This window comes from Zingiber officinale, chromosome 5A, assembly GCF_018446385.1.
Source record: "Zingiber officinale cultivar Zhangliang chromosome 5A, Zo_v1.1, whole genome shotgun sequence".
Classification (NCBI taxonomy): Eukaryota; Viridiplantae; Streptophyta; class Magnoliopsida; order Zingiberales; family Zingiberaceae; genus Zingiber; species Zingiber officinale.
Window position 1 is genome coordinate 93,895,395 of NC_055994.1, and position 23,674 is coordinate 93,919,068.

The 23,674-nt window shown below is 38.5% G+C and overlaps 4 protein-coding genes across 5 annotated transcripts; 2 read left to right on the forward strand and 2 right to left on the reverse strand.

The window, feature by feature from the left end:
• Nucleotides 1-299: 299 nt before the first annotated feature.
• Nucleotides 300-2,384, forward strand: LOC121981030 (60S ribosomal protein L37-3-like). Its single transcript, XM_042533358.1, has 4 exons — nt 300-427; nt 546-681; nt 1,934-2,035; nt 2,154-2,384. Exons 1-4 carry the CDS (start codon nt 425-427, stop codon nt 2,198-2,200), a joined length of 288 nt encoding a protein of 95 aa, XP_042389292.1. The 5' UTR covers nt 300-424; the 3' UTR covers nt 2,201-2,384.
• Nucleotides 2,385-2,450: 66 nt separating this feature from the next.
• LOC121981029 (plasmodesmata-located protein 3-like) lies at nt 2,451-3,541 on the reverse strand. The gene is made up of 2 exons (XM_042533357.1): nt 2,729-3,541; nt 2,451-2,624 (listed from the first exon to the last, which is right to left on the reverse strand). The coding sequence occupies exon 1, from the start codon at nt 3,271-3,273 to the stop codon at nt 2,758-2,760; it is 516 nt and encodes a 171-aa protein (XP_042389291.1). The 5' UTR covers nt 3,274-3,541; the 3' UTR covers nt 2,451-2,624; nt 2,729-2,757.
• Nucleotides 3,542-4,657: 1,116 nt separating this feature from the next.
• LOC121981028 (nuclear transport factor 2-like) lies at nt 4,658-9,913 on the reverse strand. 2 transcript variants are annotated; one of them, XM_042533356.1, is made up of 9 exons: nt 9,557-9,913; nt 9,289-9,423; nt 8,046-8,352; nt 6,245-6,501; nt 5,988-6,168; nt 5,641-5,762; nt 5,494-5,559; nt 5,074-5,149; nt 4,658-4,982 (listed from the first exon to the last, which is right to left on the reverse strand). In XM_042533356.1, the coding sequence occupies exons 1-9, from the start codon at nt 9,593-9,595 to the stop codon at nt 4,819-4,821; spliced, it is 1,347 nt and encodes a 448-aa protein (XP_042389290.1). In that variant the 5' UTR covers nt 9,596-9,913; the 3' UTR covers nt 4,658-4,818. The 2 variants fall into 2 exon arrangements, with proteins under 2 accessions (XP_042389290.1, XP_042389289.1); XM_042533355.1 differs by having other exon boundaries at nt 6,245-6,507.
• An 8,431-nt stretch (nt 9,914-18,344) lies between these two features.
• Nucleotides 18,345-19,351, forward strand: LOC121983030. Its single transcript, XM_042536016.1, has 2 exons — nt 18,345-18,918; nt 18,994-19,351. Exons 1-2 carry the CDS (start codon nt 18,667-18,669, stop codon nt 19,171-19,173), a joined length of 432 nt encoding a protein of 143 aa, XP_042391950.1. The 5' UTR covers nt 18,345-18,666; the 3' UTR covers nt 19,174-19,351.
• Nucleotides 19,352-23,674: the final 4,323 nt, after the last annotated feature.

Genomic DNA, 23,674 nt, shown 5'->3' on the forward strand with positions numbered 1-23,674 from the left:
GATAGTGAGATGGTACCAAAAAAAAAATGAGACTTGCTCTCCATTTAAATTTGGGGAGTTCAAAACATTTATAATATTGGGCCGCCCATCAAGATTTTATTTATGCTTCTGTCAATTTCTATGGGGATTGAATTGATAATTTTCGAGATGAATGGGAGGGTATTATAATTTTTTTATATAATTAATGGAATTAAGCTAAGCTGTTATTTGAGAATTCTTACAAAGGAGGAAAGACAAAAGTTGATATAGGGCCGAGAGCAAAATTGTTACAGGCCCAACTGATGAGCCTACTTCTGTTTAGTCAGATGTCGGCCCAATGACGTGCTATAAAAGGGAATCCATCGAGTAGGGTTTCCATCTCTACCGCCGTCGTCGCTCCGTCAAAGAGTGGGACGATCGTGTAGGAGGTCGACGCATCTGCGCGATGGTAATTTACTTCGATCCCTGTTCAAATTCTCGCCTTGGGTCTGTTTTGGTTTCGATTTTCCTCGTTTCTATGTCTAATTCTCTCGTTTGCCTTCTTCTTCGGCTTCTTTTTCCGGCAGGGGAAGGGAACGGGAAGCTTTGGAAAGCGGAGGAACAAGACCCACACTCTTTGCGTCAGGTGCGGCCGGAGGAGCTTCCACCTCCAGAAGAGCCGGTGCGGTTCATGCGGCTACCCTGCTGCACGAATCCGCAAGTGTAAGTTACATTTTTCTTCATTTCGCTGAATTTGCTTGGATTCTAGTACTGGAATGCATGAGGGTAATGGATTGTTTTGCGGAAGTTCCTGTTCGGGGAAGAGAGAAATTGGGAGGATGGAAGAAGGAATCGTAGTGAGAACAAAAAGAGTCCCTTTTCTTGCCATGTAGAAGAATGGTGTGCATGATTCTCATATTTAGATGGAAAACAAAGTAAATGATATTCAAGTAAGCTAGAATAGCTGAGTTTTCCAAATTCAACCTAATTCGACCAAATTTAAACTGATTTCTGAATTGTCCACCAACCCTGAAATTGTCCAAAGTTCAATCTTGTTCATCTGTTTTCTGGTTGTGCATAACCCATTTCTAGGAGATTTTTTCTATGTATATGAATTTCATCAATGTTTGTGAAATGTAACAATTTACTGGGAAAGATTGGATGATTGGCCTTTGCGAATGACTGTCCGACTCGGGTGGTCAGTATTTATCAATTCTACAATTTTTGTATTAACTTTTGAGTTTGCTTTTAAACAATGAATAAGAACAGGGTGTTCATTTTAATTGTGAACGGATTAAAAACATAAGATCATGAAAATCACTTTTACAAATAAGAATATAGAAAACTTAAAAGTGCACCACTAATATTTAGTAAATATGCGACAACATTTTCAAATTTGTTGCTTTGGTATTTTTCTATCCTATCAAGTGTTAATTTTCTTTTTTTGCTTTTCTTTTACATCATCTATTTTATCGCCTATTACCTCTTTAATCCCTGCCTACTATTTTTTTCCTTAACATTTTCAAACTTGTTGCTTTGGTATTTTGCTATCCTTAATAATTTTTTGATTTTTTTACTGATTACAATAAATTCAAACAAGTGTAATTTTATTTTTTCTTTTCTGTTACATCTATTCTATTGCCTATTGCCTCTTTAATCCTTGCCCACTATTTTTTTCCTTATTTTTTAGCCTGTCTGACAGTATTGAATTGTAGTATGTTTTATCAATCTGGAAATGACCATTAGTGTAAACTATTCTATACTTTTTACATGCCTGGATGTTATGTTTTAAATTTGTGGACAATCTTCTCTATCTTTTTCATCTCTGAATGAAATAGATGTCGCTTTAACTGCTAGAGCAACATTTTATTCATTCATGTTGGATATCATTTTTAGTTTTCCTGGCTTGCTTGCATTATATTGTCAGTCCAGTGCCAATGCCACTTTGTGAGTTACCTTTATGTTCTTGCAACAGATAATTGGAGTGTGAAGGCAATTAGAAGAAAGACTACAGGGACTGGAAGGATGAGATATCTTCGCCATGTGCCGCGCCGGTTCAAGAACAACTTTAGAGAAGGTAATTCCTATTTCTGGTTTCATCTCATAACATGCTAAATGTATATCCAATGATCGAATAAAATTGTTCTTAGAAGTTATCTAGTAGCCTGATTGTTTCTCATGTGCTCTACTTTCAGGTACTGAAGCAGCACCAAGGAAGAAGACTGTTGCTGCAGCTGTCTAAGTGAGTGGAGAATATTTGCTGGGTGATTAACTGATCAGTTTAAATTGTTTCTTTTTAGCTTGTCGCGTCATGTGAGGTCTTCCAGAACTTTATTCTTAATCATCTTGAAGTGTGCCCTAGTATTCTGAAATTTTTGAATGAAACGATGTTTTATCATCTTCAACTAAAATGGGTATTTCTTATATATGTTTAGAAACCAAGATCTATAGGAAATGAATATCATATATCACCAAAATTTACCCTAATATAAACAGAGCAATTATACTAAAAAAAAATGAGCAAGAAATGGCTTTACATTTATTACCTGTTAGGCTCAATCATCATCTTTTTCATGACACTCCTGGTGAACAAGAAGCAGATAATCAAGAAGCCTGCAGCTGCAGTTGCTCTTACCACTATGGTCACTGTCTTTTCCCTGTTTGACCTGGAGGCCAAGACCACCCATATAGTTATGATGGCAATTTGTTACCTCCAACGGCGCCTGATGCCGTTGGCATAGAAATTGATGTAGCGTTTGTTGATGTAGACCTGGCTGGAGGCAGCTCCACCGCCTGCAGTCACTGGCGGAAAGGTTGCCCTCGCACTGTACCAGAGTGTAGACGGATACGTAGCTGGTGGCGTAGAACCCCTGCCCGCCACGCCGCCCTAGAGCTGGTCGAAGGCCTGGCCTCCAAGTTGCTGCCGCCACTTGCACTGCTCCTGGATCCGATGGTTTTGTAGAGCAATTGGGTGACGGGGTCGTGGGGGAAGCTGGATACGGTATACATGGTAAAGGGCGTAGCAGCCGGGGAGAAACAATCGGAGGCAGAGAGGTCACCGTGGCACTTGAATAGACCGAGGAAGGACGGCCCACCGTCAGCGGAGGAGGCGGTGGTGTGGTAGAACTTGGAGGAGACGGCTTGGGAGGTGAGGGCGCAGGAGAGAGCGGTGAGTGCGGCGGAGCCACTGGCGACGGTTTGATTGGCACAGCCCTTGTCGTCTGTTGTAGATGAGGTCGAAGAGGTTAGCGGCGAAGGTTGCAGTCGGTAACGATCGGGAAGAGTCTGGAAGTGGAGGAGGTGAAATCGGGCCATGGGTCCTTCCTCTTGTGCTTCCGCCGCCGTCGTGCGTTCTTTGTAGCTTTCACTTTGACGGAGTTCAGAACGGCAGATCTACCCTGGTAAATCTGGGGCTGTGGGCCACGATCGCCCACGCCGTCATCTGGGCTGCCTTCTGTTTTCCTCTTACGTTATTTCTTTATTTGATCGTAAATTCGACGAGCTGCAACTGCTCAACGTCGTTGGATAACATAAGACCTAGCTCCGCCCTCGGTGATAGTGGCACCAATAAGACAACACTGACATCAACATAAGTCGTCAATTTCCAGCCAGGGTACTTATCTAGCGTGATTAATTTTAGTATGTTGTCAATTCCAGCCAGTATTTACCTAGCGTGATTAAGTGTAGAAAGTGTGGTTGTGATTGTCAAATTAATCGAGTTAAAAAAATAGATATTTATTTATAAAAATAATAATAATAATAATTCAGGTGTAGTTTCATCCCATTAATCTTGAACATAGATAATCTTTCACGATTCGTCGATCAAATAAATACGAAATACAATTTATGTATACTTGTTCACCTCTAGAATATTCATTCCTATTAGAATTGGAATTGTCATCTAGGACAAGCGGTTGGCTAGTATATGAGATGCTATCACTATAAGATCTAAGGCTCAAGGTTAGTAATTAGGTTCCTGTCCTTACTCATGCACTGATCACTACTCAGATTAATAGTAATTTGTGATTTATCTTACTTCATATAATTTGAGTATGGACTATAAGAAGCATCTAGATGAATATTATCACCTTTTGTCATCTATTGGAATTGGAATTAATTTTTATAATAAGTCACTACCACCACACTTATGTAGACGATGTTGTTTGATTTCTTAGTGATTAGTGGAAAATTTTTATGAGAACGATCCAATGATCTCCAGAATTTATTCCTCTAAGTATTTTATCACTATACCTGTATACTATATCTTGAGGATGATATTTCCTAATTTCTGGTTGATTGATTGAGCAACTAAACTAAGACGACTAATCTTGAAAGTAAACGATATTTTCTTAGTTCGTCCACAGAATAAATCCGATACACAATTTATATATAATCAGAGGCTAATTTTCAGAATATTCATACCTATTAAAATATATGCCCCAAGTACTTGATACTGACAGTTGCTCCAATAGTCTTGGATCAATTATTAAAGAGTATAAAATGCTACTTCGTTGACTAACCTCCATGCTAAAAAAACTACCGTACTAGAATAAATGTCCTCCGTGATTTAGAGTGTGTGAGGCTGTTAAAGTGATGAGTTAACTTCTTTTTTTTCCTCCAATGTTGCCTCATTTCTTGCTGATTGAGCAACAAAACTAAATCGGGGAGAAAAGAGCAAAAGGATCTTCTACATGCAATATAATCGAAAATGTCATCTCACGAAATAGGAATCATTAATTACACTCCAGATAAGTAGCATACAAATAATATACTTGGAATTGCTGAAGAGGAGAAATATACCAGGATACAAAGCAATATTTCCCATGTCATGGGAGCCTAAAGAAGCTAAGACTGGAGCAGCTAGTAACCCCTGTCTTGAACTCGTTGGGGATTGCTATTTCCTCTGGACCGACTTGTATAGTCCCTCTCGTTGCCGTCTTGCCTGCTGCTACCTTGCCCGAAAATCCGGCCACCAAATCGCCCTCGCGAGGGCTCTGAGGGGTAACCTCTGCCTCTGCCTCTTTCTGACGTAAAAGAAGGGAAGCGAGTAAAGCTTTTAGCGAACGATTAAGAGAGGATCTTGTCAAACAATTTAATGGAGGGACAGTGACTTACTTCCACGTGAAACACCGCTATTAGGTCTTCTCCCCTCGACATGAATCAACCTCCCATTTATCTGTACTGGAGATGCCTGCAAATGAGAAGTCAAACAAGAGTTTTGGAGACGGTCTTCAAATAAAGATGGCTGAAAATTATCTATGCTAAACCTAGCTGAATACACAATAATGAAAGATGAAGAAGTTACAGACAAGCAACAAAGTTTCAGGGGGCAGTTTTGATATTAATTAAATCTGGAAGCATTTAGAAAAAATTATTAAACATTGGGAGCATTTTGTAAATTACCCATAAAGGAAAGGAGCGTTCACTGTTCAGTCAATATTTCGATTATCGTTTCTTACAGCAAATCAAATTCATACTAAACGAAGATGACGTTCTCAAAGTAAATTAAATTCAAACTAGAGGAAGATTACAAACCTTAAGTGCATTTTGTACACCGATGGCATCTTCATATTCAATGAAAGCATAAAAAACATCAGATTCCTGAAATTTTACGTGTATGTAAAGTAAGTAACCCAAAATATAGAAATCAAACAGTACGACAAGCTTTCAGCGCAATCTTACCTTGCGGCTTCTGATAGAAACACCTTCTGGTCTTAGTTTACCAAAGTGCTTGAAGGCTTGTTCAAGGTCTGAAATTGAAATGGACGAAGGAAGATTTCCAACATAGACAGATTTTGTATCACCTGAGATGGAAACATATCATCAAAAAAGGTAAAAATAGACCCATAACAGATAGTAAAAAAAAGGAGTCGATATCAAGTAATCACTGCATGGCAGTTGCTAGATCGTTTCATAATGTTGGATGTATTTTGGTTAAAAATCAGAAAACTGAATTTTTTATTTGCAAAGTAAAATATTGAGGGATGCAATTGTCAAAAAGAAAAACACAAAAGAAATGAAAGGAAAACCTTCATCTTCAACTAGTAAAGCCTCCTCAATTGACTCAGAGTTGGGTTTCTCAGGATTAATAGCCAGCTGTGATTGCTGGGGAATTTGATGCGAGGAATGAGCACGGTCTGAACCAACTTGAGAGGCTTTGGCAATAGTCGTTGGATGGTGCATGGGTAAACCAGATTGGCCTTTTGCAAGCTGAAACACAAATAACATCAGCTACCTATGGAATTCCATGCAAAAAAAGATACGAGAAGGGAATAATTCAGCATACAATAGAGGCATATGTGTGCTTAGTTGGCTCTCCAACAGGCTCTTCAGGAGCAGCAGGAGGTGATGGCTCTCTTGTGATCTCCAAAGCGACTGGATATGAAGCAGTATCTTGAAGAGGTTCGTCTAATCTTTCATCAGAAACTGAAAGTTGCTGTGGTGCTTCAACAATGTTATAATTCTCCACTGTGTCCTTTTCTTCCACATGAACTGGAGGCGCTAAGTCCTGAGCCTGAGCTTCTCCCGGCATGTAATCAGGGACTGACACTAGAAAGAAATCATTAAATAGACAAGCATAGAAGTAATCTTTGTAACCTAAAAAGGATATCATAACTGACCATTTAACAAAAGTGCTTTCCAGATGAAAAAAAAAGATGCAGAAAGTATAGGAGGACCACACTCATTGGTTCATTTGTCAATTAAAATTCATTTTAAAATTTTAGTCCATCCCCACAACTTTGTGATTCTTAATTTTAGCTTAGAAACATATGAAGAAGGAAAATAATTAATAATAGATCTTTGAGTTTATAGAGAGTTCTTACACAAACTTGTAGAGGGAAATAACTCCAACAATGTAGCTGTTAAATCTACTAACCACCTATATCAAAATGGTAGATGCATCATCTCAATCTCTCCTACTAGTCATCTACCTTTACTGTGTGTAGGTTATATTACAAGTGCATATGTAGCTACTCCATTCTATTGTTTCTAACTAGGCTTTCCTAGATCTCCCTCTGCCTATCAAAATAGACTGAAGGCATCAAATCAATACAAATAGAATCTCAGGTCCAATTCTAACAACTTCATGCTTTTTAAGGGATATTTTTCTATTTTAACCTAAATAGGAATTAAGACCTAACTAAGGCATTTGAAATGAAAATGTTATGCCTACATACAGAAAACAAGGGCACTTAAAAACAAAATTATTAATCTTTTCAATGATTCCCCAATATTGTTAATGAACTAAGCTCCTATAGAGAAAAATCAAAATTTTAAGATATCAAATTCGATTAAAAAAAAAGATCCTGTAATAATTTAATGGCATGCTATTATTAAACAAATAAAACTTCAAGTTGTTTACTTTTAATTGTACACCACTTGATACAGTAGCCAACTAATCAAGATTACCAAATTTAGAAAAGAATATCATATATTCAGGAATTCCAACAAAAATAGAAGTGCAATTTCAACTAGTTAAAAAAGATGATCAAAAGAACTAGAAGATGCATGTGTGTAAACCTTACCATTAAAATATATTGAAGAACGAATAAAAGATTTGCTAAAGAAAGCATGTACTAACATTTTCAAACATTAAAGAACTTCAAAGTTATGTGCCACTTGCATTGAACAATTTGTGAAAATGTAAGTAGCACTCTCCTTTTAATACTCAAAATAGACATTGAAAAAAAAAAAATATTACATAGTCGAATAAACAGTCTTACATTCCACAGAATGTAGTATACTAACAGTTTTCAAAGTTTATCTAACCCTGAAAAGTATGTACACTAATCAGTTAACACAATCTCAATCATGATAACATTGATGAAATGTGGGCATACCACATTGTCAATGTAGTCTGTGATTGTTCATATTGTGATAATGATACATCAAGTAGATTGTTGATATCATAAGGTTTTTCATCAACGAATGTTTAATATTCTTTTTCCAACAGGCTCCATGAAAGACAAAAACATGCATGCAAAAGAATTTGAGTTCCAAGCAGAGTACAGATTCAATCTTTGCTATAAATAGCATCATTGAAGGAAAAAAAAAATATTTCTGCCATTTTCCAAACTGAAATTTACCTGTATCAGCTGCAGGACTTGACACGTTCAAATTAGTCTCAAAGTCACCTAGAGGCATCAGGGCTGCAGGGTGCTGATGAATGTGCTCCTCCTCAAGGAAGTGAAAAATGTCATTGAGAACAAAATATCCTTCCTCTTGTGGAGCAAGAAAAAAAGTTTGAACAAATTTCCTCCTAAAGCTATAGTCTTCCAATTGCACATAACCAGAAACCATCACCAAAACTCCACCATTCCAGGACTCCAAGGAATGGGCTGACTTAATCTCTATCCCCTTAAAGTTCAGGCACATGACAAGACGATGAATTTGCTGCAAAATGTTAGCACAATGCTCTTAGCAGTGCAATTTCAATACCTTGCTGATTTAACACACTTGATAAGAAAAATAAATGAAGCAACATACATATACTTAAAGCTCAACAAACAGATAAGGAATATTGCCCAGGCAAAGATCATTAATTAAATTTTAAAATCCCAAATACATGAAAAGCTTGTGATAGTTTTCATGGGACAGATAATGTCACTTAAGAGTTAAGAAGGGAAACTACTTTTCAGTTTTCATAAAAGAAAGCTAAAACTATCATTACAAGAAGCCAATAGGTTCAAGTACTTAGCACAGGCTACATGAATTTATCCCATCATCGAACTCCATGCATGGCTATTGGCAATACTGTGACATGGTAGTCCAATACAAACAGAAACTCAGTCCATTGCTCAGGTATATAAAAAAGTATTTATTAAACAGGTATAAAAAATGTATTTATTAACTTAATGAAAATAACGATAATACATCAGCAGGTCTGCAGGTGCCATTTCTCTCAAAAGCATACAAAATAGTGAAAGCGAGAAAAAAAATGATGCGAAATTGTATGCGAGCCACACACACACTCACAAAAAATCATTTTGATCTTAAAAACATCCGGTATGATAGGTTACAAGACCTCGTTATCTTGTACATGCTTCTGTACAATTGTATAAGTGTGATGATACTTTGCACAAAATCACAGTTTTTAGTCGTATCAAGATAATACGCTTTGTTTTTAATAGGAAGGTTTTTTTTTCATCATTCCAAGGGCACTGAGTCATAACACTAGATTGCCGACTTTGCTTACTCTCGATATCTGGTTGTTCCTTTATAATGGTTTGTTAATATTTCAAGATGTTAGATACACTATAAAATATAGGGAAGGAAATTCATCAAAAAAAAAAAAAAGAGGGGAAAATAACTTAGATTCGCTAACATTACCATCATCCCGTTCGCCGATTCTGTGTCAGTCCCATCGAATCGTACCATGGAGCTCAATTCGGTGTAGAACTGGTGAACTAGTTCCGGCTTCTGTTGAAGTATCGGATAGTAGTTCTTCAAGAAATACGCACCAACCTATATCAATAAAAAAACAAGGTAAACAAAAAGGCCGACGGAAAAAAAAAAAAAAAAGAGCCAAAGTAGGGAAGAGACACTTTGTCGCCCCTTTTATCCCCAAAACGCACTCGATGCCCCCGATTCAATTTACCTGGACCGCATCGACGAGACCCGGGTACACAGAAGCCATCCTTGAGAATGCGAGAAGATCGATCCGCCACTCCTACGCGAAAGAACGAGTCGATCGATCGGAAAACACACTACTGGATTCAGTAGGACGATTCCGGCGGAAAGAACAGAGAAAATGATAGGCGAGGAATCCCGAGAAGAAGACGCTACTGCTTCCGGATTCGATTCCCTTCCTCCTACAATCACTCCGATCCCGCTTCGCGATTCCTTCCTCGTCGATTGCTCTCCGCCTCTCCTCCCTCCTCTCTCTCTCTCTCTCTCTCTCTCTCTCTCTCTCTCTCCGGTTCGCCGCAAGTGGAAAGAGCCAGAGAACGCAACGAGATCTGGAGGCGCAGCGCGAGTTTAAAAAATAAAGGGATTCGCGACACGTCGAGAGAGTCCGTCCCGATAGGGCGACGCCCGCCGTTGGATCTCGGCCCCATGCTCGCCCCAAAAGTGAAACGGCACAAAAAGTGGGATTTCAATGAATAAAATAATGGAAATTTTTAATGAGTTGCTTAAAATATCGGGATACTTTACCAAAAGAAGCCCTGCATAATTGCTATATATCACAATGTATCCCTATAGATTTTTACCAAAAAGGGCTCAGTTCTATTTTTGATTTTGAATAACTATGGATTTTCCGTGGAATCGATTAAAAAAAAAAAAAAAAAACAGTCCGCTGCACAAAGTTTTCGTAATGTAGATCCTGGGGAAGAATTTATTGTACGCAGTCTTATCTTATTTTTTTTTGCAATAAACGGTTTTCAGGATTTGAACCCGTGATTTTTTTATCACATGCTAATAATTTTACCGTTGTGTCAAGACTCCCCTTCTTTTCCGTAGAATCGACCATACTCCAAATTTATAGTTTCAGTAGCTAATTCAAAAGTCGAAGATTCAGTAGACTAGTTGCTTCAATTCAGAAATTCAGTAGCAAAAGACGAAAAGGATAATGGATTGTTAGCTTAAGATAATTTGATGATAATGGATTGTAATGGATTCAGTAGACTAGTTGCTTCAATTCAGAAATTTATTAGTTAGTTTAAGAGAATTTGATGATAATGGATTGTAATTCTCATCTAGGAAAAAGACGAAAAGGCTAAGAATTCAGCGTATCAAACACCATAATACCATTATATAATGGTCATGCATATTGATTGATGATAAAACTTGCTCTTATGATGTGTCTAAATAAGAGAATCTTATTTCAAAATCTTGACGGGTTATTAAATCTCTGGAATTATAATTTATACCTCGGGCACATCGTAATTGGTATTCAGGTGACATAATTTTATCATCATGGAGTATTTCCTTCCACTTATAAGGCCGCTATATATCTTGATTAACTTAATTGTATTTCACTATGGGATCGATGATATTAGATTACTTGGGATGGGATGAATGATATCTTTGACAATATTTATGTAGGACAAATTATATTAAATTTGCCAAAGTGAAACCATAGACAGAGATGGTATAATATGGATTGTATTTTTTTAAATCAAATATTCAGTTCTTACAAGCTGATTAATCCTAAAATGGACGGTCTAACCTCATATTTTACCCGCCAAATAAACCTAGAAAGTATGATGACTCAACATCATTAGTAGTTCAATTATCATGGATACCTACATGAGAATTGAACCTTGATTCTTTGGGAATGCACTTTACCTGATGCATCAGATAACTATCAATTTCATTAATTTGTGTATGAATATCAAATCAACTAATCGCTCAACATCATTAGTTGTTCAATTATCATGGGTATGTCACGCATGATAATTGAACTATGGTTCTTTGGGAATGCACTCTATTTGATGCAGTAGATAGCTATCAATTTTGTTGATTTATGTGCGAAAATTGAAATCAACTATCGAATCCGTTGATTCGCGCATGAATACCAAAAAGCAATCTTCTAAACCTGATGATTCGAAAAAGAATATCATGAAATAGGAAAATAACGGTTTAGCCTAAAATAAGATTATTCAAAACTACCTTCAAAATATAAAACATGACACTTATATAAACCACATCAAGAAAGGAAAAAAAATCCTCATATGGACCTCAATTATTATATTTAATAGAAAGAAAAAAAAAATCTTACTAAAATAAATTTCTTAATAGAAATCCTAATTAATAAAATAGAATATTATCATAGATAAATCCTAAGCCATATATACCTGAAGTATCAAAAGTATCTGAAATACTATAAAAATGGGCATTATCAAAAATAGTAAAAATATGTTCGGAGGTTTGATTGAGGGTCTAAACTATGAATTTTGGGCCCAAAACTTGGTCGTTACAGGTACCCTGTAATAAATGTAAATTTTTAAATTTTGCACGTGTGACAATTGATAAAGTATGATTTCGAATTATGAGTTAAAAGTTATGACTTCGATAAGATTGTACTGTCAAATTTGCATCACTACCTCTTTCCAACACACCATGCTCTAGGGCAATGGTGCAACCAGAATGATTGATCTACCTAGGCCGTGGGACACGATCGCTGACATCGATGCCTTCATCTGCCTTCCTCTTTCTCTAACATTTTTTCCTTTCTTTGGCTATAAATCTAAACTACAGCTCCTTCTCAAAGCCATTGGCCCCCCGGGCTAAAGCCTGAGTAACCTAAGATGTGGCTCCGTCCTTGCTTTGGGGGCAATAGATTATGGATTGTAAAATAAAAAAATAAAAAATGATTAACCAGACTGGTAACGTCAAGTCTGAGGTGGTCGGCCCGGCCTTAAAGGAAATTTTCCACCGGTCACTAGGGTAAATCGGGAAACACTTACTGCGGATGGCTTAGAAGTCCAACATCCCTTAGTTGCATTGTTGGGATTCAATTAAAGTCTCGCATTGGGAAGATTTAAAAAAAATCATGGGGTTAAAAGGATATAGGATATCTCTATTGGCATGAGGCCTTTTGGGGAGAGTCCAAGAGTAAAGTCATGAGGGTCTAAGCCTAAAATGGACAATATCATACCATTATGAAGATATGTGGACATCCTTTGGACACAATAAATGGTATCAGAGTCATGATCCAGACCAGATGTAATGTGGGGTGACCTTGAACGAAATTGAGGGTAGGCCTGGAGCTGGTTATGAGTGACCGGATGCTTACGGGGAAGATCCTGAGCGGGTTAGGGTGACCGGATGCTAGCAATGAAGGTCCGAAGCAGATCAGGATGACTAGATGCTCACGGGGAGGTCCGGAGCAGATCAGGATAATTGAATGCTCGCGGGGAGGCCCGAAGCAAGTCAAGAGTGACTAGTTGCTCACGGGGAGCTGAGCCCTAAACTATGAGAGTAATGGTGGTTCTTCGTTTGAGGGGAGAATTGTTGGGATTCAATTAATGTCTCACATTAAAAAGATTTGGAAAATATCATGGGGTTAAAAATGATGTAGGATATTTCCATTGGTATGAGGCCTTTTGGGTAGAGTCCAAGAGCAAAATCATAAGGATTTAGGCCCAAAGTGGATAATATTATGTCATTATGGAGATATGCGGACATCCTTTGGGCACAATATGCACCGTAGCCCCCAGGGGCAATTGATTATGGATTGTAGATCTTGGTGGAGGTTGTTGTACCGGTTGCATTCGAGGGAGGGAGAGAGATTTAAATTTTGCATGTGTGACCATCGATAAAGTCTGATTCCGAATCCCTAATTAAAAGTTATAACTTTTGGAAGATTGCATTATCAAACCCGTATCATTACCTCTTACTAACACACCATGCTCTAGGGCAATGGTAGAGCTAGAACGATTGATTTACCCAGGTTGTGTGCATGATCGTTGACATCGATGCCTTCATCTGCTTTCCTCTTTCTCTAACATTTTGCCTTTCTTTGGCTATAAATCTAGACTACAGCTCCTTCTCATAGCCATTGGACCTCAAAGACGTGACTCAGCCCTTGCATTGGGGGCAATAGATTATCAATTATAAAATAAAAAATAAAAAAATAATTAATCAGACTGGGTAATGTTGAGTCTGGGGTGATTGATCTAGTCTCAAGGGTAAATCGGAAAGTACTTACGGCCGATGGTTCGGAACTTCAACATCCCTTAGTGCAAGTCTCATTTGGAGGGAAAATCTCAACAAATATACCGTAATTGGAAATCAAACTATGATTATATAAGAGACTGTACTCTTACTATTGCACAGTAACCCGAGACAATATATTATGGATTATAGATCTTGGAGGAGATTACTATACTGGTTGCAATGGAGGGAGAGAGATTTACATTGAGAATAATAATCACATTGCATATGAAAATTGAGACTGATGAATCATTAGGTTAATAGACTCAAGTTAATGGATATAAGTCGATCTACTCTCACATAAGGGCGGAGGTATATGATATTATATCTAGGCTTGAGTCGTGGTCCATTTGTCTTCATTTAACCATTTAGCTCATTGTTTATTTATCAGCTGTAAATCCCCAAATTGAATTTCACAATTCGTCAGGAATCCCTTTTTTATATACAGTTATTATCATTGACCAATTAGTCCACGGGACGGTAACAATTAGAATCTTTTGAAGCACCTACGGAGAAGGAGCTGAGTTAGGATTAGAGTTTTGGCGGACAGGGCGATGTGAGCCCAATGGAACCTCTTGAAGAGACATCAACTTTAATTCGTTCGTCTTCAACTTCTTTAGCTGGGGACGGATCTTCTGGACCCATTTTCCCTGGTCCGCCCTGGACCACACAACTGCTATAAAACCTCACTCACGTGACAAACATGTGCACGCGCCCACGCCCAAAATCCCCAAAAGCCCTAGCCTCTCGAACTCTCCTCCCTCCACCGTCGCCTGCAGCCTCCCTCCCTCCGACGTTGTGTCCCTCCAGCAGCCCCCTCTCCCCTCCCTCCGACGTTGCCGACCTCCAAATGCCTCCTTCCAGCGCTGCCTCCGCAGCGGGAGAGGGAGACGTCGCTAGGAAGGTGCAGGAAGATGGACGGGAAGCAGTGGAGATGCTCAAGAGAAGTTGTGGTAGGCCAAAAGTATTGCGAGCGTCATGTTCACCGAGGCCGAACCGTTCAAGAAAGCATGTGGAAGCCCCCACACCATCTTCCATCTCAGTGTTGAAAACTGGCCTTTCCACACCTTCAGTGTTGCTGGCTCAAGAGAACCATCTCAACCTGCCTAGACCTTTTACCACACCGAATACACATTCTCTGGTCAGCATGTTAGATCTTTAGATAACACAATACTCATCTTTGTATGCCATTATACTCTTTTGCAAATACAAAAATTTCCCTTCAATTGCTTGCAGACAATCAGGCATACAAACTGTTGAAAAGAATCTTCAAGGCAATTGCCCAAACTTCTACCTCGACGATCTTCCAGACAATAAACCTGAAGGCTATGTGCTCCAGAGGTTCTTGGACAAATGACCAAAGCCTCAGTGAGAGAACGATGACAGCATCAACTACGCCATCCATCCTGCTTCAACTACTCACCTCTCTATTTCAGTCCCTGGGAATCATTCATCGGATTTTTCACTAAAACTGTCCACTGGAAATCCTGAGCAACCAAGAGAAAATAACAACAATGGCCTTGAAGTACAACAGTTAGCCCAACCTAGTAACAAGGGATCTAGATGGGTTAGCCATGGAGCAGCAACTATGGGTGGTCCACTAGCTGAAGCACTTCGTTCCTCAACCTCAACTCACTCGCCAATTAGTGTTCTGCACAAACCTAATGGATCGATATACGAGATCAATATCATTAGCTCCTGAGAAGCTTCTCTTAGTTGCCTTAATTTGCTAACTCTATGGCTATACATTTCATGATTTGGTAACTTATCCTATTTGTATTCATTGTAACATATGCCATTTATTCTTTAAGTATTCTCATATGTGTGTATCGTTACAGTTGGTTTAGCTGAGACACTTTGTTTTTCAACCTCCCTTCACTCGCCAAGACAAATGGGTCGATATATGAGATCATTAACATTAGCCATTGAGAAGATTCTATTAGTCGTTTTAGTTTGCTTAATCTATGGTTATGCACTTCATGATTTGATAGCTTGTCTATTCATTGGAACATGCCATTCTCTATGAAGTATTCTTGTTTGTGACTCATTAAAGTTGGTTTCTGAGTTGTTATCAGTCTGGAAGTTGGTTATCACGAATATCTCAAGTGATTTCTGCCTCGACGAAAGGAAAAAATGCTTTTTCTGACTGTTAAATTACCCTACTGATGCCATGCTTCTTAGGTAAATTTAGAAGACATGTACATTCAAAAATCAAATTTCAGCCCAATTTAATCATCAGATTTTTTTTTTTGTATTTAAAGATCGAGTCTCAGTTTTGAATCTCCTGTTGGCATGTCCTTGAAAATATTCGATTCCCAGTTTTGAATCTTCTGTTAGCATATCCTTAGTTTTCTAGATCATAAAAAGTGCTAATCTCCCATGTTCCTTCAAAACTATAACAAGGTGCCAACTTTAGCAAGTAATTTAGCTTACATTACTAGCTATCGAGCTCAAATTTACATGTTTATTCCATATCTCGATATCAATTTAAAGTAAAACCACAAAAACAAAGCACATAATATTATTAATTTTTGAGTTAATGTACCAACGTAAACAAAACAAAAAAACTGTACATGCTATCGAGAGTCAAGGAATTGATAAGTAAAGGCAAGAAGAAACAACTACATCAAACTGTAGAAGGCCACCAGTAACATCAAGAATAGTGGGAACTGGAAACCCTGTTTATAAATTTTCTTATGTTGATCGGATGGAACGAAGCTAGATTTCATCAAACATACAATCTTAGGTATCCCTAGAATGGGAATAAACTGTTTTAACATGTAGTTGCACACTTAGTTTAAGCTTACACAAGTGGAATCCATAATTCAGACCATGTTAACATCAGATTACTTGACACGAGATGAGTAATTAAACAAAGGTCGCTACAACCATAATGGGCAAATTCTCTCACTTTTTCCCCCTCAAGTTTTAGTCTCCACTTGCACAGCCCCTGCAACCACAGTGGACGCATTCTAACACTTTTTCTTCCCTTAGGTGTTTTGGAACCCTGCAAACGCATGTCGTTGTGAAATTGTGATCACGTGTTTGTATGCATCAGAGGCAGCAAAGCCGCTCATAGCCAGGCTGCATACAACTCAAAAGAGCACAAGTTAGTGAATGTACACAAGCATATGCCAACAAAAGATGTTCAAGAAATGAAAACAATTCAAAACAACAAACAGATTAATCAGCATACGATGAGTCTCTTGTAGATCCAAAAAAAACAGATTGATCAGTAAAAGTAACATTTGCCTTTTAGGATGAAAAGTAAAGATCATAGAATAAAAACATCACATTTATTAAATAGTTATCTATACCATCACAATCAGTATCTTTGCCAACCTAGATAGTTGGGACCAATGTTTAAAGGACTGTTCCATGCTAAATTTTCAATCCACACCATATTATGTCGACACATAACAGCAGACATTAAAATATACCAAGATGAATTTAGATGAGTTGTTTACTTCAATGAATGACAAAATAAATTTATATAATTTTTACTCCTAATACTTTTACTCCAATAATCTTCTTCTACTTAGCTATTTTACTTTTATTTATAAAAAAAAAAAAGACTACAACAAATTAAATAATCAATTTTAGAGAAACAAACTAAACAAAAAAACTTGAATTCATATTCTTCTTAACATGTATTGAAGTAGGCAACACTGAGAGGAAAGATTGTTTATGACAATTAATATATAGTAGAACAGTATGTTTTGACCATGCCATCAAGCACAAAACGAGATTTTAAACTATAATTGTGACAAATATGACTTGATGGCAATGATTCATCAATCACAATACTTCAGCCATTTAAGTGTACCAGTTTTTCAAGCCTAATACAAATATCATGTAAGTGTTTGCTCCCTCATCAGGTGAAAATAAAGTACAACCAAATACAAAGATCTTTCTAGCCACTAAAAAACCTTTAGGTTAAGACAATCCAGGACCTTACCTTTGCGATTCACCGCCGGTATGCCATGAAAAAATTCTAGTGAAGTTTCAAGTGTTACCTCCGGTCCAGAGAATGTGTATTCGGTGTGGCAAAAGGTCTAGGCAGGTTGAGATGGTTCTCTTGAGCCAGCAACACTGAAGGTGTGGAAAGACTAGTTTTCAACACTGAGATGGAAGATGGTGTGGGGGCTTCCACATGCTTTCTTGAACGGTTTCGGCCTCGGTGAATATGACGCTCGCAATACTTTTGGCCTACCACAACTTCTCTTGAGCATCTCCACTTCTTCCTGTCCATCTTCCTGCACCTTCCTAGCGACGTCTCCCTCTCCCGCTGCGGAGGCAGCGCTGGAAGGAGGCCTTTGGAGGTTGGCAACGTCGGAGGGAGGGGGGCTGCTGGAGGGACACAACGTCGGAGGGAGGGAGGCTACAGGCGACGGTGGAGGGAGGAGAGTTCGAGAGGCTAGGGCTTTTGGGGATTTTGGGCGCGGGCGCGTGCACATGTTTGTCACGTGAGTGAGGTTTTATAGCAGCTGTGTGGTCCAGGGGCGGACCAGGGAAAATGGGTCCAGAAGATCCGTCCCCCTTTAGCTGGTATTAATTTCCACGAATAATAATGTTATAATAACTGCAGAAATAAATGTGCAGTACCAGTTTATATTACCTAATTAAATATATTTAAAAGCAAAAATACACAATATAATTTGAAGTACAATTAAGAGTATTTAATGACAAATAGTAGCGTTAAGCGAAAACAACATGCTTCTCCCATCTCAAAACATGTGTCCGTGGAGACGACGGAGCCGACGCGACCTCCGCGCCGCGTCTCTCGCTGCCCTGCGCGCACTTTACCCGACACGCGCAGCGACCGAGTCAACTCGTCTCGACTCAACTCGCCCCCGATCCCACGCCCCCCTAGCTCCTCCCGTCTCGGTAACCGGCGCCGTCGTCTCCCACAACCCCTCCCCGCCCACGTGGCGCCCGCCAGCGCGCGCCTTTCTCGACACCACCGGCGTCCCCGCAGGCGACGCGGTTGGCGGGCCCCCGCACTCGCGTGCGGGCTAGCAGACTCAGCCAGCCTCGTTCACTGTTTTCATGCCCACCACCTGCTCGATCATTTGCCTCCCTCCATTTTTAATACCTTCGATTTCCACACTCGCCTCCTACTCCTATATATTCACCATGCAACACTTGACTTTGCTTCTCTTAACCGCCAACCGCAAAGCCATGTCTTCTTCTGTTGCTCTACTATTCTTCACTCTCCTTGCCACTCTTTCTCTTCTTCCTCCGTGCCACGCTCGCTCCCTGACGACAGTTCACGCACAGGAGCTAAACAATTGGCACAGGGTTGGTGCACAGTGCATGCGATATTAATTCTTCTTTCAATAATCTCTACTTATATATCATGATTAAATCTTTCAGAATCCGGTGGTCATGGCCAAAGCTGGTCGAACTCAAGTCGAGGTGGCTGATGAAAAGGCTGGCAATGCTTCAAGGAGCACTGCGAAGGGGAGCCGGTCTAAGGTTCGAGCGCTGAAGGAGCAACCGAGGTTCGATTTGGATTACGCGGGACCGAGGACACACACACCGTCTCATAACTGATTCGGTATCGGTCGGTCGATCAATCGATCGCTATGAGTTTTTAAGAAATTTTGTTTTGTTAGATGAACCTTATAAGTTAGGTGCAGGACTGTGTGCATTTTGTTGGTTGCATGCAGTGAATTGATTGACTCTCTTCTCCTCGTTGTAAAATACAAGATTGCATACTCGAGTAGTGAAATGAAAACCTCTCAAATCTTCTCTGAACATCTCATTTTGAGTGGTTTTTTGGTTGTTAGGAGTTGACGTCTAAAACATCATATGGGACAACAGTGGCATGTGTTCAAAAGATGTCCCCTCTTGATCCAATAAAACTAGAATTAATAAGTTAATGAAGCTCAAAAATATATATAGTTAATGGAGTAGGGGAAGGGACAAACATCCCATTTCCACGTCCAATGGTGTTGTCGATGTGGTGTTGGAGATGGTTGAGATTTTTAAGAATAAAAAAACATTTTTAGCATTTTAAGAAAATATTGAGCTCCATTAAAAAGGCTATTTTGATTTTTTTTTAACAGGTAAAATTAGAATATTTACATAGAACGCAGTTGCAATCCATAACCCCGTCTCGTCACGTGACCGAAGCCATCCTTTTCCTTTTTCATTCTGACACAGTTTCGGGCAGCCGAGCCGCATGTCACGTGGTTTCCCAGACTCCCCAATTGTCCAGATGATGAAAAGAGAAATGATATGCAGTTCGAAATTGCATCTCGAATTTGCACCAGGAACGATGTGGCGTCCTGTGTGGATAGTGACGGGTCAAAGTCAACATTTGTTTTTTTTTTCTCTCTCCCCTCGTTCTTTGATTTTTTTTTCACGCCCTGCTCGTTTCTTTTCTCGCCCCGGCTCGTGCTTTCTCTCCCCTCCTGTCCTAATTGGTTTTCTCCTCTCCCCGCTCCCTGCCGTCGCTCTTTCCCTTCGCTCGCTGCTCTCGGCCCTCCTGCCCTAGCATTTTCTCTCCGCCTCCTTGTCGTCACTCTTTCCCTCCGCTCTCCGCTCTCGGCGCTCCGCCTCTTGCCGTCGCATTTTCTCTCCGGCTCCGTGCCCTAAATCTCTTGGCGCTCGGCGGGAAACTCTCTCCTGCCCTAAATCTGCCCTGAATCAGGTATTTCCTTAGCTGATTTTTGTCCAAATCGACTCGATTTTCTGCTATTCGGACCTTCCTGCTGTTTAGCTGCTCGGCTCTCCCTGTGTGTTTTTTTTGTTGTTGTTGTTGTATGTCATTGCAGAGCTATGCTGACATTAGGGATTGTTCTATACATTCAAAATTCATTGTGATGAAGATTCTTGCTTTGTACGTTAATTTGTTTGCCTGTGTATCATGGAGATAACCAGCCATCAGTTTTTCCTTGTGTGACAATAACATTAGTGCTTCCTAAGCTCATAAGCTATCTATCGTGATATGACTATTACAATGGATCCGGTTGATATTTGCTATTTGGATTTTGGTTTTTGTTTTAGAGTTTTGTGTGTTTGGTTTATTAATTTTTTAAAATAAAACATGATATCAGCACAACTCTGTACTGACAAACATCTCTTATAACTTTTGTATTTGGATATATGTTCTTCCTTCTTTTATGGAATTCCTTACTTTTCATTTGGATACTTAACTTTTTGGATATGTTTTCTATTTTTTAAACAAATAAATATAGTTGAATACTTACATGCCTTCCATTTTTGAATAAATGTAGGTGAAAAATAATCATGGATCAAGGAAAAAGTGATTCAAATGAGGTAAACGATAACAACGACCATGTGAGCACAGATCTATCTCCATCTAGTTTAAATGAAGTCATGATTCCTAAGATTGGCATGACTTTTATATCTGAAGATGAAGTTCGTAATTTTTATAAATCATATGCTCAGAATGTTGGTTTTGGTATTTCCAAATTAGGTGGTAAAAAGGGAGATGATGGAAAGCAAAAATATTTTTGTTTTGGATGTGCCAAAAGTGGTAAAACAGTATCTCAAGCCAAAAATGCTTTGTACTCTAGACCTTCTATTAAGACAAATTGCAAAGCTAAGATTAATGTTGTTATTCGGAATGATGATAACTTTGTGATAAATAGTGTATCTCTTGAACATAATCACGTCTTGAGCCCGGGAAAGTCACGGCATTTTAGATGTAATAAATTATTGGATTCAACTACAAAGAGGAAACTTAAATTAAATGATCAAGTAGGAATTACTTTAAGTAAAAGTTTTCATTCATTGGTAGTTGAGGCTGGAGGCTATGAGAATTTGACATTTGATGAGAGAAAGTGTAGGAATTATATTTCAGAAGCTAGAAGGTTGAGGTTAGGGGATGGAGATGCTGAAGCCTTGAGTAATTATTTTTGTCGCATGCAAAGTCGGAACTCTAACTTCTTTTATGTGCTTGATTTAGATGAAGAGTCTCGAATAAGAAATGTTTTTTGGGCAGATGCAAGATGTAGGGCTGCATATCATTATTTTTCTGATGTTGTGACTTTTGATACAACTTATTTGACTAATAGTTATGATATGCCATTTGCTCCTTTTGTTGGGGTGAATCATCATGGTCAATCCATTTTGCTTGGATGTGGATTATTATCAAGTGAAGATTCAGAAACATTCATATGGTTGTTCAAATCTTGGCTGACATGTATGCTTGGGCGTGCTCCAAAGGCCATAATCACAGACCAGTGTCGTGCCATGGCAATTGCTATTGAAAAGATATTTCCGGATTCTCATCATCGTTTGTGTCTTTGGCATATAATGAAAAAATTACTAGCAAAATTAGGTGGGCATGCTCAATATAAGCTGATAAAGAAACAATTGAAGAATATTGTTTACAACTCACTTAGTATTGATGAATGTGATGAGAATTGGATGAAAATGATTGAGGTTTTTAATTTAGAGAACAATGACTGGTTGAAATCTTTGTATGAACAGCGGAATAGATGGATACCTGTGTATGTCAAAGATAAGTTTTGGGCAGGTATGTCCACATCCCAAAGGAGTGAAAGTATGAATGCTTTTTTTGATGAATATGTTCATTCGAAAACTTCTTTGAATTAATTTGTTGAACAGTTTGATAATGCTCTGAAGAAGAAGATTGAAAAAGAAAAAAATTTGGATTTTGGTTCTTTTAATTCTATGATACCAGTAATTTCTGGTTATCCTATTGAAAGACAATTTCAAAGTTTCTACACTAACAACTTATTTAAGTTGTTCCAAGATGAGATAAGAAGGTTGATGTTTTGCAATACCTCACTAGTGAGGCAAGAAGGGGTTGCTTTTATATTTGAAGTGGTAGAAACATTGTTGGGAAAAAATGGAGACCCTATAAGAGATGCTTCCTTCAGGGTAGATTATACTGAGTTAGATTGTCAAGTTAAGTGTCTATGCCATCTTTTTGAGTTTCGGGGAATTTTATGTAGGCATGTGATCTCTGTGTTGATACAAATGAAGGTGATTGAGGTTCCTATGAATTATATTATGGATTGATGGCGCAAAGATATTAAGCGTGGTTATCAAAGTATCACTAACATTTATGATGAATATGTTTGTGATGGAGAAAGACATCGGTATAATATTCTCACTCCATTGATACAAGAGGTTCAACATCTTGGGGCAAATAATGACGACGATTGTTCTGTTTTGGTGGAAATCTTGAAAGATGCGAAGGAAAAATTGATTGCTATTCAAATAGATCATTCAAGAGCAGACCATTTGAAAGAAGCATCTACATCGAGTTCAAAAACAATACACTCTCCATTAAAAGTAAGATCTCGAGGTCGTCCACCCACAAAGAGGAAACAATCTAAGATTGAACAAATTATGAAGAAATCAGTTGCAAAGGCCAGAAGAAAGGTATGATTTATTATGTTTTAAGCGATAGAGGATTATTGTTTGATGCCTATGAGATAACTTTTGCTTTATATAGATATTTATAGCCAAATATCTCTATTTATTATTTATAGGGCTCTTTGTTGAATACAATGTTAGGTCATTCATTCTGTGACAACTAGCCAATCAACAACATAATGATGACGACAACAACCAGCCATTCAATTCTTTCTGTTCTCAAAAACCAGGAGCTAGTGACCAGAGAGGTACATCTGGGCAAACGTCAGTGTCAAAACACATTATTTAATGTCAGTTTCAATAACTAATCAGCATTCTAATTGTCATCATGCAGATTGATATTCTGTGATGCAACACAGAACACAAGATTCTTGCGTGTTTAGGCTTTTGGCGTGGTTTGTCAGGGGCTAAGAAGGCAGTCTATATGATGCTTGTTTCTTGTGTTTCTAAGCTTGTTGAATTCTGTGTGATGGTTAATTGTAGCTATGCATGCCATTTTGTAGTTGAACTGATGACAAATCTGTATCTGTGTTTTCAAAGAAGTGTCATGAAACTCGTATAGGAAATGCACCTTATGAACAAGCTAGTCCTTGTGGAAAATTACTAATTCACATGTACTTTGCTATTATTTATCTTATAAACAAACTTTGTTGTTCTCAACAAAGAGGGGGACATC